The 13,816-nt window shown below is 37.1% G+C and overlaps 1 protein-coding gene across 1 annotated transcript in view; it reads right to left on the bottom strand.

The window, feature by feature from the left end:
* The window catches only part of LOC142348805 (RNA-binding protein 26-like), a 41,015-nt gene extending 27,969 nt beyond the window's left edge, over positions 1–13,046 (bottom strand). The window contains exons 1-3 of the mRNA XM_075400317.1: positions 12,806–13,046; positions 5,402–6,585; positions 4,891–5,041 (exon numbers count right to left, since the gene is read on the bottom strand). Of these exons, the coding sequence (XP_075256432.1) occupies positions 4,891–5,041; positions 5,402–6,585; positions 12,806–13,046 (1,576 nt within the window). The remainder of the gene's footprint in view (positions 1–4,890; positions 5,042–5,401; positions 6,586–12,805) is intronic.
* Positions 13,047–13,816: the final 770 nt, after the last annotated feature.

Below are 13,816 nucleotides of genomic sequence, written 5' to 3'. Positions count from 1 at the left end.
GAATCTAGACTCAGAGGGCGAGGACGATAAAAGGGACGCTGTGTGGGTTAAAAATGGGGGAAGAGGGACACTGTGCAAGATCGCCCCTTATACCACCAGAATCTGCCTCATCACGCGTTCTTCAGCAGCTTCGCTGAACCGTTAACTCAATACGCAGTTCATCCAGTTTTTGAAGACTGGAAAAAAAATTAAATCGCTCCAGCGAGGTCATGAAAAATTTTGCGTACATAAAAAGAAGACGCTAACAATAATTGCTTCAACTTCTTGGGAGCTCATTTTTTGATCTCTACAGCCACTGTTTAGTGAGAGGCAAACTTCATATCTAAGTAGTTCCAAAACGCCAATATTTTTAATAGACAGCGCTTTGAAATAAGGCAATATATTTAAGGCCGATTTTTTAAATCTGACTTCCTGAGCAAAAAAAATATGAGCCATCGTCTCTCTTATTTTTTATTTCAACTATGAGAACAATTGGCTAGATAAACTCGAGAACCCAATAATAATTTGACTCGATTGGAAACCAATCGCAATCAAATTTCTTCAATAAGTTTTACTCTCTCAAATTTTGCTCAGACCATAGCAATTGGTTGTCAATGTCTCTTAAGGATGTGACCTGGTTAAACTCTTGGAGACAAACTGGCAACAATATTTAACATAACCGACTAACGTCTGGCGAATTGCTCTCAAACGACCGGCGAGCGGTTGGTTTCGTCAGTAGCTAGCCATGGGGGGGGGGGGGGGGGGTGTCTCAACCTCTAAGAACCGCCCTTCACACCATAAGTATAAGTCTCCAAAACAGTTTGCGCTGAAACAGAGCTGAAAGGCTCTAAGAGCACTTAATGCCCGCTGGGCGCTACCTGTTTATCCCGTTTTTGAGGACGAAAAGTCAAAAGCGGAAATCGGTCAAGCGAAAAATCGCATTAAAAAAGACCGACAAGACTAATAATATAATTGCTACAAACTTCGTTTGAGAGCAATTAAAAATAACGAAACATTATTAAAACTTAAAATACGAAAATCGCTGAGAACGTTTTTTTCTTAAATCGTCCCTAAGTGAAAACAACTTTTTGTATCATCTGAAAAACACTAAAAAAGCCTAGCAGAAAGCTGGCTGAACATAACAGAGACAAACAGGAAAGAACAATTTGAATTTGGAAAACATAGCCGGCAGATTGCCGGAATAGCTGCGAAATAGACTTGCGTGCCGTAAAATACAGATGGAAAAAGATACAGAAGTGAGTTGATAATAGTTATCGCCGCCGCCTATAAAACTTACAAGTTTATTTCAAAGGAGGTTGTTTTTGGGTGCAAAAAAATTTTCCCTGTCGCGTCTCGAACCGGCGATCTCCGGATTAACAGCCAGTCGCCTTAACCACTCGGCTGTCGGACCATACAATCTGTTTTCTTACAATCAACTTTGTTTTAGGAACAGATTCTGTTTCTGAATAGCCGCAATTTAGGTCACGCAGAAAGCGTGAAATCAAGCGCGAAAAAGCCATTTAAGCAGTGACGAGACAGAATGTTCTAGAACAAATGTAAAACGAAAATGAAGCGTCAGACGACGAAACAAAAAAAAAACCAAGAGCACCGCAATATAGCTACGCTCAGCTTACAGCTTCGCAGCAATAAAAAATAATAGCCAAAACAACAGAAGTTTACACTCCAGTTCTTCTATCTTATGTCCTCAAAACCAGAAATTGACAACAAAATATACGCATTAATCACTCACAAGATGTTTAAAAACTTCATTTGTTCTTAGAGATCAAAAAACGGAGAGACTGTTTCAAAAACAAGTGGAATCAAAATCAAGTAAAGCGACAGCTAAAAGATGAAGTCACTAAATTGCCGACAATGACATTAAACCGGAAGGCCAAAGAGAACTGCTTCTTTGAGACTAGGCGACAAGGTCACAAGAAAAGCGACAAAAAGAAGCAACACGCAAAAAACCAATTATTTTTTAGAAAATAGTACAAAAGTCGAAAAACTACCGCTATAACCTATAGTCATTTTTCGGAATCCTTTAAGCCTCATTAGCAACCGCTGATATTTGTCATTAATAAGACTAGGCTAATAGACTAGATGAAAAAATAAACTGGGGCCAAAACTCAAAACTTGGTCGTTTTTTCAAAAATCGATTCAAATCAAAGTCAAAGAAAGCATTAGCAAAAAAACAATTGATCCCACTAATACAATCCACATTATCAACCAAACAGACTTGTCGTTGAAGATATATAGTGATAAGACAACATTAATTAATTTAAAAAAATTAATTCACTCAATTAAAAAAAATGCTAATAGTTTTTGAACACAATTATTCTCGAAGAATTGAAAAACACAAACTATGAACACATACAATTAATTTCATTCAATTCTGCGCTGTAATCAAACGATCGGAACTTTTATTAATTAGACTAGGTGATAAAGCAACAAAAAACTAAAAAACTTTGCTAGACCAAAAAATCACTGATGCTTTTTGATAACATGCTGTGACGCAATAGTTAGAACATTGAGCTATCAACCGAATCCATTATACAGCATCCACTACACCTGATATAGGTTCCATTGAGACAGGTTATCATTGAGACTACGAAAAAAGACAACAAAAAGATAAAACTCAAAAATCAGATAATTTTTGAAACATTTAGTAATGTATACAATCAACTGCCCTTTGATGAATTACAACTATGCATAAACAAATACAACTATGCATTAATAGAGCACACGTATGACCTTTCAAAAACATAAGTAAAGAAAATCAGGCAAAAATCAAATTGTCGCACGTTAAAAAAAATCCTTCAAGAACTGAAAATTCTAAATCTATTTTAAAAGTAATTTGAAAAATTGCACACTTTCTCGCCTTTTGCTCCGTTTACTACTTCAGCATAATTATAACTACCACCCTATTTGACTTCTCATTGAGATCAAAACAATCCAAATAAGGAGAGCGCCTTCGAGAGGTTGACGGCTGCTATTAAACAAAAAGGTTTTGGCTGGATTGAATTGAAAGTAGGAAGATAAAATGTCACCACGCTGTAGAAGAAAACAATGAAATGAGATAGGACGAAAACAAACAAAATCTGTTATTCATTTTAAAACCCAAAAACGGGAGTTCATTATTACCTAAAAATATAACCAAGTAACGTCGGACGGTCACACGATGGGGGAGGTTTGGATGAGAAGGGGGTCCAAATAGTCAGGCGGACCGGTGGAGTGTTGGGGGTGCCTGAGCGAGAGCGGGTGACTGAGGGGAGATGGATCAAAATTTTGAGAATAAGAAGCGCACTTCACATCATGAAATTTTCTCCTCAAAAATTTCATGGTGTGAGGCTCGAAGGGAGCTGCTCAGCTACTAAATGCCCTCCGGGCTTGACCTGTTTATCCTGTCTTTGAGGACAAAAAGTTTAAAGGTTCCGTAGAGAAATCATTAGCAAAAAATCACCTTGAAAATTACAGACAAATGATTGCTAAAACTTTTGTTTGAGAGCACTTAAAAAATATTCTTGGTAATCAAACCATTTGAACATAAGAACTGAAATAGAAAAAAAAATAAAACATAACCGCATCAAAACGGTCAAACGTTAAACGTAGCCGATTGACATCGTAAGAATTGCTCTGAAATAACTAGTGGAAGCACTAGAACGCATAGAGTCAAGGGCGTAATAGTCCCTCAAATTCAAAAAACGGTCAAGCAAAACTTTTACACAATAAACGCACGTTTACAAAAATTGATTCAGATTTCGTTAGAGAGCAATTAATAACAACCCATTTATCAGAAAACACCTAGATTTGTAATGCACAAATTCCACACAAAATTTCTTGCTTAATAAAATTTTTCACCTCTAGTTCCCACAATCTCCTCGAATATTTTATTTCAAAATTAGCTGTATATTAACTGTACTTTGCCAAAATGGTGTTTGAAAAAATAGTAACAGACAAACCGTGATCAGATGCCCAGATTAAACAGCCATTTGCATTCCATTTGATACTTTCGTAATATGATGATCTCCCCTCATGGGTGACCATTATATTCACGTTACAGGTCAAGTTGTTTTCGTACTTACTATAGAGCGCCGAAATTTTGCAATCATAATGCTACCAAATTTTCAAATAGTTCCTTAGGTACTTTCCATGACAAATTTATTTTTGCATGTCATACAAGTTTTGACGACAGCTAAAAAAACATAACCCACTAACGTCGGGAGAATTGCTCTCAAACAACTGGCGAGCGGTTGGCTTTGATAGTAGCCAGCTGGTGCTTCGGGATGCTAGCATCCCGAAGAAGCTAGCATCCCGGGGGGGGCATAAGCGATGGGGGGGGGGGTGGTCAAGCAATGGGGGGAAGGGTTGCCAAGACTAGCTGAGAGCGGGGGTTCAAATCGACAGGTGGAGGAGGGTGGACAATGGAAGTGTTAATGGGGGGCTTACTGACGGGCCCTTACGGCCTGAACGACGTGTTTGCTGACGCGCCCTTACGGCCTGAACGATGTGCAGGGGCGGGGATGGGGGGGTGGTGAAGTGAGGGGGGCTGATGTGGGGGAGGGGGTCTAAGAACCGTCCTTCACGCCATAAGTATAAGTCTTCAAATCAGTTTCTGTGAATCGCATACTTGGAGACTAGTGAGCTGAAAGGCCCTAAGAGCACTTAATGTCCGCCGGGCGCTACCTGTTTATCCCGTTTTTGAGGACGAAAGGTAAAATGGGTCAGACGAAAAATCGGTGAAGCGAAAAATCGCATAAAAAGACCATCAGGACTAATATAATTGCTACAAACTTTGAGAGCAATTAATAATCGCTACAAACTTCGTTTGAGAGCAATTAAACATCGATTAGTACACCACTAGACAACAATAATCCGATTCAATCGTTGATTGCTGAGCACTGATTGACTGACCTTGAATCTGTTTGAGAGATGAGTCAATTTTCTGTTGTTTCCGCGCCTCCTCTGCTTCTATTTGCGCTTGGGTATTGTGCCCACCCAGCATATGAGACCTGGCTAATGCCAGTCTCTGCGCGCGTGTTGCAGCAGGCTTCTTCGGGAAAGCCTAAAAGCGAAATACATGTTCGCAATTTCGTAACACAGTAAACAAAAACTGTAATTGAGCAAACAAAAATTGGGAAAACATGCAGGCAAAAAATCTGCTACAAATTTTTGAGATTTAAATTGTTCTCTCTAATTATCTCTCATCTTCCAACGCAATTTCGTAATAGAGTAAACAAAAAATGTAAATTTAGCAAACAAAATTTAGGGGAAAATAACAAGCAGTCATATCTACTACAATTTTTGGAGAATTAAATTGTTCGCTCAATTAAACTTAAGATTCAATGATTCGCTTTAAAAATTCTCTTCAAGCACCACTTCACATTCAACCAAGTTCACAAGTCCAAAGATACTAATAAAATACCGGTGGTGGATTTTGCGACTGTTCCGCAGTTCCATTTGTAGCTGCAGTGGCTTCAGCAGTACCAGTTGAGTTAACAGGCGTCTGGTTTTCACTTTGTACCGGAGTACTCCCCGCATACCAAAACAATGCAATAAATCTGTTATTGAACACCGGTTCCGGCGCCGAACATGCACTTCTAGCAGCTGCGTGGGTTGTAAACTTGATAATCGATGCTTGCTGGTCGCCTGCGATTCCGACGGTCACGTTCTCGACTTCACCGAATTTTGCGAAATGCTCTCGAAGTTTTTCTTCTGTGTTCATTTCCAGAGGTATTCTGCGAATTTCTAAGGTGGTATTATCTGGGGTACCTTTGCCTTTGTTCCACGGAACGTACTTGGGTCTTTTAAAACTATTGTGATTATTGTTTCCAGTATTTCTGGGTTGACTTTGGGTAAGAGAGATTATGTTTTCGTTCGCTTGGCGTTTCGGAGGTCTGATTGCTTCCGGCTGCTGTAGAGCCGTTCCGTTTTGAGGTGCGGATAAAAATGGTAGGGCTTTGGCAAACATCTCTAGTCCCGGAGGAGGCGGAGGAACGTTGAGTAACCCTGGTGGCGGGAATGGAAAAGGCATTGCTGGGGGAGGGGGGAAAGCACCAAAAGGTGGAGGAAACATAGGAGAAATGAACGAATCAGTGGGCAGTTTGTCGACCTTGAACGGGTCAGATCCGTGATCAAATGGACAAGAATCACCTTTCTTGCAGAATCCTTTCTCTTCATAATCAGGACACTTTTTAAGTTTATCTTTCCGCTTCCGCTTTATGAGTTTTCCCTTTTCATCGCGTGGTTTCTTTCTTTTAGGTCGATCATCCACAACTTGTCTTCTACCAGCCGGGCGTTTCTTGATTTTCGGAGCTTTGGACGATGTACGATCTTTTGAATTCGATTTTGAGCGGCTCTTCGAGCGCTTTTCATGTTCACTTGCGCTGCTAATGGTTGATAAACTCCGCTCTCGTTTTTTGGATTCCGGTTTCTTGTCACCCTCGGGCGACTCTTTGTGATCTTCCCTACCGTCTGGAACATCCAGATTCTCAGGATCGGCTGACGTTTCTGGTTTCTCGTCATTTTCCTCGTGAGTTCCGGGAGGCGATGGTTCTTTTTCTGGCTCTTTGTTTATCGAACCCGACCATTCAGTAGGATCATACTCTTCTAAATACAAAAGATTAATGAATAGCTGCATGAAAGCAGAACTTGGATCTTTACGTGTTGAATGCACTGCTTAATAATGAAAATTATATTCTCTAGAGAATGAAAAGGGTAAGCACAAAGTTCACATTTGGTTCCAATGGAAAATCGAAGCAACTATCAACTACTGACTAATTGGAAATATGAAAGAGACGGAAACAACCACGTACAAAACCAACTAGCGAAAATCTTCCTACACTTTTTAAATCTGCAGAATTCAAGATAAAAACACTTTACATGTTACAATTAAAACACTGCAACACCGAGAAATCCAGAATAAACAAAGCTGCTCACCGTGTGTTCTCAAGTTATCGCTTTTTCAATTCAGTTTTTTTTTTTGTTTTCTTATGAATATATGTCTAGTAATATTACAGAGCCTTGTATATCAAAACATACCCCGCAGATTGCCCGAAAACAGTCGCAACTGATTTCCAAGATCCCGATCAGCATTGAAAGTAAACAACTTTTGCTCAACAACAGTTTCTGAAGAACAGTAGCAAGTAAAACAAATCACCTGTTTTCCATTGAAAATTGACAACAACGGTTCTACTCTGTAACAGCCTTAAGGTAGGCAGACGAGAAAAGAAGTGAAAAAGGGTTCAGAAAACATTCATGGAACAACAAAAAAAGGAAACAGTAGAAAACTGACGATAGATCTTGAATGTACTCAAATGTACATTAAGAACTGCAAGTTGTTCTCAAATGTACATTAAGAACTTTTATCACACAACGACTAAAGACCTTGATCTATTTTTTAAAAAAAACCGAAAACCTTATCAAACTTGTAATGCATAGCTCAGATCTCTGAAAAAGACATCAATTTTATTAAAGGAAAAAATACATTAAAAAAGAACTAACACTGAAAAATCAGGAAAAAATGGATACAGAAACTAATTCGCCAAGTAAGCAAAAGCCAAAATCGAAACAAATTTTAAACGAAAAATATCGAAACAAACTGATTGTGAGTCCATTGGAGACAGCAAACAACAGGAAAAACTATACAGGCCACAGATTACACAATACAAAAACCAAACAATCAAAGTTCTTTAGTGGCTTTAGAAAAGTAATACAGCAATCCAAATAACATGAGAGCCGTTTTTTAAAAGCATTAATAACAAAGTTGTCGGGAATCTATGCCACACAATTCGAATTGCTTTGATACCAAAAGACATTCTTCGCTGTTTTTTCACTTACGTTAGAAAACATTCAAACTCAAATATTTGCGAAGTCTGCTTTCTTAGGTGGAATTCGCAATTGCTGACTCAGACCAGTAAAGCCCTTCACGTTTTACGTTAGAAATGCGATAAAGTCGATTTCCTGTCATTAAAATTAGCCCATTAAAAAATCCTTGCAAAAATTTAAGCTAAATAGGGGCGTCTGTGACTACAAAACATCATGAAATCATCTACAATCCGCATACCACAAAGTCTTTGCAGTCTTGCCCATAAGCCGTCTAAAGTCATTAAATTATTTTTTGAAAAAAATGACCAAATAACTGTTTCCTTAGGAACACCGTTCTTTAACTTGTTCCAGTTTGACACAACTCCATTAACAGATACTTTGTCCATAGTCTTTTCTTTTTCAGTCCCGAACAATCAGAGGAAAATGAATGATAGACATAGTTATGAAGGGACACCCGACAAATTGCTTAATCAGAAACTAAACTTTCAATGACGTGCTAATTCTGTTTCTGACTTTTTCTGACCAATTCAAGAGAAAATTTATTTCTATAATTGAGGCTACACTGATGAGTGAAAAACATTAAAAAACCATTAAAATCTCGTATCAAAGGGGACCCTCCTTAGGTGAAAACAGCTTTCATCGCCCAAGTAAAAGTGTTTCAGAATCTTGACTTCGGTAAATTAGAAAACAGTTGAAAAAAACAATGCAATTGAATTGGAAATTTTAACTAAATTCATAATTTGCTTCGGGGCTAGTCACATTTGGCGTCGACTATTTAGGCTCATGTCTATTAGGTTCATGCCTAGAAGGCAATTTAATAGTTATGACCAACAGAAACCGCACTCCGTGTTTTACTTTTGTAGATTTTACATGAGGTACCTCAAAGACCCAAACTCACCTTTCTTGTACCCATAGATTCCGGTTCTTTAGCAATAAAAAGAATCCAGACTGAGAGTTGGGCAACGGTTCGCGATTGCTTGTGTAAAAAACTTGAAAAGTTCACCTATGAGCCATAAGTCACCAGTATGAGCTACTTTTGATTTGAGAAAAAATCAACAACTTTTAATTTGTACATCGAAAATAGGTAATAATTTAGTTTTTCATGTGCAGCTAAAACAAGAATATATCGAACAATAAATTTTATATAAGCCCTGTAATACCGAAAAAGGAACTTTCTTGATACCATTTGACGCAACTTTGATGAAACAGAGATATGTTTTGATACTGTCACTACATTCTGTACATGATGTACAAAAGTTAGCTCTTGATCAATGGTTTTACTCAGATAATTAACACTGTCTTGCCTTTTTGTCCAATACTATATCATGGTACGGTAATCCAATCTCTAGTCCCCAACTCGAGCCCGATTGTTTTCATCCAATTTACAATATTAGCGAAATCATTATACAAAACTTTCATCTTTCCCGGTTAAAAACAAGCACTTCGTTTCACCTGCAAAATAAAAAGATGCAAAGTGTGACGAAAACCGTGCAAAATCATTTATGAATATTATGAACAACAGTGGTCCTAGAATTGAGCACTGATGAACTCACATAGTACTAACCCAACACCGGAACAACTATTTATTTGAACCCACTAGTATCTAGTATTTATATAAGATTTAAGCTATTCGTGTGCAATCCCCCGAACGCCATAAAGATCTAGTATCATTAACAGTCGTTCGTGATTTTCAGTAACAGAACCTTTTTGAAAGTCCAACAAAACCGATGAGTGTTGATATTCACTATTGTGACGCATCTCTGTTATTTGAGGCAGGGTGACATGTTGAATGGCTCGAACAAAACCCGAACTGCATGGGATACAAAAGTTCATATTAATCAGCAAAAGAACATACACGATTAAGTACAGCTCGTTTAGAGAAAAACTCCTAAATTTGAGATTCATTATGAAGCTCTAAAATGTGACAGATAGCAGGGAAGCAACAGTTTAAAAACTCCAAAGATATTCCATCTACGCCAGTGAGCTTGTGCTTTTATAATTTCCAAACGAAACGTTCTAATTCGGACAAGGTCACTAGATACGAAAATATTGTGTGATCACATTCAGATACTTTTGTAATGCAATCATCTTGGAATAGAAGATTAACAGGGAGTCCAATTGCATGTGAATTTGTCATTAAAAGCATTAGCTATTTCTAGTTCATCTGTAATTGATTGATTTGAACAATCAAGAGTATTTGTGTTTACTGTTTTTGTAGACCGCAAAGGTTATTTAGAACTCTTGTAAACAAAGGACTTATTTAAAGTACTGTCAAAATAGTCTTTTTTCACATGCCTGAATTCTGTCACTGTTTCAAAGCGCTGTTGTAAAGCATCTTTCGTCATGAAGACTCGTAGTTTTGCCAAAGCCCTTGTATAAGTGCCTGATTTTTATTCATATTGTTCTTCATTTAGTGCGTTATCCACTTTGTGGAAGCTTCCCCTCAAGTTTTTTTGCGAGTATGTGCCGTAACAGCGTCACTAATAATTTGCATGAAGTTACCACACTTATCGTCAAGATTCTCTTCATTATTAAATTAATTGTGCAATAACAGTTTAAATTGAAAAGCAAACCATTTAACTTGTAACTAGTTGAAAACAATAATAGAACAGAACCGACTAACGTCGAGCGAGATGCTCTCAAACGACCAGCCAGCGGTTGGCTTTGTCAGTGGGTTGCCACCGTTTAGAGAGGCTAGCTTTAACTTGATTCGACTCTGCAACTTACAGTTTTCTAGCCTTGTTAGTAACTGATATTTAAAAATTTTCAAAATATTGCAAAATTTAAAAGAAATGCTTCCAGATTTTGCAGTGAAACAGTTCAAAACTACTTTTTATCTCTGGAGTTATGTCAAGTAACCCATCTGCAAGATTTGAAAAGCTTCATTGGCCAGTAATGATCGCTAAACTCGAAAAGGACAAAAATATTCAAAAAAACTTGAAAACAATTGTAACTTTTAACAAAATCTTGCTAAAAATCAAGATATTAAAAACTTCAAAACTATTTCTTTGTCACAAGAGACTATCCAGTAACCCTATTTCAAGCTTTAAATAGTTCCACTGGCTCATAAAGATCCATAGATTTGTAACAAAAATTTTCCCAAAATTTGAAAAAAAATTATTAAATTTTATCCAAAAATTACTAACACTGGAGTCAATAAAATTATTGATAACCCTAGAAACTATTCACCATATAACCCTATAGATAACCCTATTGATAACTCTAGAAACTATGCACCAGCATATTATCAAACCTTGGAGGAGATCCCAGGGCACCTGCTGCCGGAAAAAAATCAAAAACATGAAAAAATTGCAATTATTTTAAAAAATTGCTGAAATTCGTGATAACAAAATCTTGAAAAATCCATTACATCTATAAACTATGCAGTAACATGTTATCAAACTCTATAGGAATTTATGTGGCTCTTGAATCTAGAGAAACCTGAAAAATGACAAAAAATTCGAAAAAACTCAAAAAATACAAGTTATATAAAAAAAATTGCTAAAACTTGTGATATTAAACAGTTGAAAATTAGTCCATGACCAAAAAAAATGTCCAGTAATTCATCAAAAAACCCTACAGAGGTCTTATGACCCTTGAGGCTAAAAGAACCTGAATGACGACTATAAATGTCAAAGAATTGAATAAATGGCAAAAATTGTCAAAAAATGCTAAATTCGTGATGTTAAATTCTTACAAGACATTCCATTACACCATGAAATAAAACAGTAACCTAATTTCAAACCCTAGAGAAGGTTCATTGGGACTTGGGGCTGAACTAACATAGAAAAGGACATAAAATTTCAAAAAACACTGGTGCCGGAAAAAATGATAAAAAATTCAAAAGGATTCAGAAAACTTAAAAAATTACAAGTTGAAAAACTGTTAGAGTTTGTGATAATAAAAGTTGAAAACTAATCCATGGCCGAGAAACATTTTCCAGTAATTTAATAACAAACCCTAATGGAGATTTTCTGTTAGGCTGAAAAACCTGAATAATGAAAATAAATGTCAAAAAATTTGAAACAAATTGCAAGTTTTGTAAAAAAAAATTGCTAAAATTTGTGGTGTTGAAATCTTGAAAAAGATTCCATGATATTTAAAAACTATACAGTAAAATATTGTCAAACCCTAGAGGAGGTTCCACGGCTCTTGAGGCTGGAGAAACCTAAAAACGGACGAACATTTTCAAAAAAATTGCAAGTTTTATCAAAAAAAATTGCTAGAATTTGACGTTTTAAAAAATTGAAAGCTACTCCAAGGCATACAAAATTTTTTCAGTAACTTATTATCAAACCCCTAAGCACGTCTTCTGGTCCCTCCGTCTGGAAAGACGTGAATAATGAAAAATAAATGTCGAAAAAATTGAAAAAAAATTGCACTTTTTGTCAAAAAAGCTAAATTTCGTGATGTTAAAATGTTAAACCATTCCACTACCACTAAAAACAATGCAGTTCCCTATTATAAAACCGTAGAGGAGGTTTGTTGACACCTAGGGCTGAAAAAATTCAACACACAAATTTTCAAAAAGTTTGAAAAAAATTGTGAAAAGTAGTATAAAATTGCGTGTTTATAGCGATTTGTTCGTCAGTAGCCACGGGGGGCTTCACACTATAAGTATAAGATGAAACAGCGCTGAGGGGCTCTAGGAGCACTTAATTCCCGCTGGGCGCTACCTGTTTATCCCGTTTTTGAGGACGAAAAGTCAAGCGTCAGACGAAAAATCGGTCCAGCAAAAAATCGCATTAAAAAATAAGACCGACAGGACTAATATAATTGCTACAAACATTGTTTGAGAGCAATTAAACATCATAAAATATCAACAATACTAAAATTAACAAAAAGAACATAAGAGAAAACAAACCAAGAATATAGGTAAGGGATGCACAGCAAAAACCCTCTATTGGCAGGCGGCTATTAATTACAAGACAGTTGATTGTTTAAAAATCCACACTTTGTTACAATTGCGCACTTAATGGAGAATACAGCATTCGAAACTAACCTTGAACGTACGACTGTGTAATTAGGGTATGAATGAGCTTGTCAACAAAAGCAGGCGTCTCCTTTGCTAAAAATACATCTAAGGAAGTTAAGCATTTTGTTCGTAAAGCATCCTCTTCTTTGTCGCGTTTCACCAAAGCAAGGATATACTTTGCCAAGACAACTGGATCAGCATCACAAACTGGCTCTAACTCATCGACCAGCCAGTCGCGAAGCGCCTCCGTGTTGTCGACAACAATCATCTGAAACAATTCCACCTTTTGAAAGACCTGACACCTCCTACTGAAGGGATATGACCTTTCCTATCCGTTTTTTTTAAATAAACGTTTTTAAATACTCGTTTTTAAAATTTTATCTGCTTATTTGTGCTCAAATTTCAATCGCAGTACAATCAACAAGCGCACGCGTGTTTCCAAAAAACTTTCGCGCTGACCTATTTAGGGGTTTTCCCATTACAGCCTCCTTGTGCTATAAATATGGTGGCCGATAAATGGACGATACTCAATTTTGTTTCAACTGGGCGACAATTGCATTCATTCTCAATCCTAATCCTCGCTAAACGTTGAAATTTTGACTATTTAATCCATGATGTAGTCACAAGCATCCATGCTGACTAAATCAAACGAGATATAAGGAAGAAAAAAATATGCGAAACGCCGTCCATGGCCATGCCTCTTACGCCCTGTGGGATGTAGTCCACCAGATACAACGGGCCGGCTATCGCGGCGAAATCCCAACGCATCCCCACAGGCCCGTTATATAGGACTAAACTATCATCGCATGAGATTTTTCACATAATAATTGTTTTATCGTCCATTTAACACAAAACGTTGGTGTTCTCCATTTGAAATACCCCCATAAATACAGTAATTGCCGGGGCTATTTTTTATATGGCTGAAGTTTATATGCGTCTGAAATAACAAATGAGATCGAGAACGTGCTTCTAGTTTAGGTCTGTTCATCATCGTAATAGGTTTTCAGTTCAATTAGCCTAATTTTTTTGAAACCTTAT

The sequence above is a fragment of the Convolutriloba macropyga genome, chromosome 10 (assembly GCF_964194025.1).
Source record: "Convolutriloba macropyga chromosome 10, txConMacr16.3, whole genome shotgun sequence".
NCBI classification, from domain to species: domain Eukaryota; kingdom Metazoa; phylum Xenacoelomorpha; order Acoela; family Convolutidae; genus Convolutriloba; species Convolutriloba macropyga.
The sequence above is the reverse complement of the archived record's forward strand: the minus strand, read 5'-3'. Positions and strand labels throughout refer to the sequence as shown.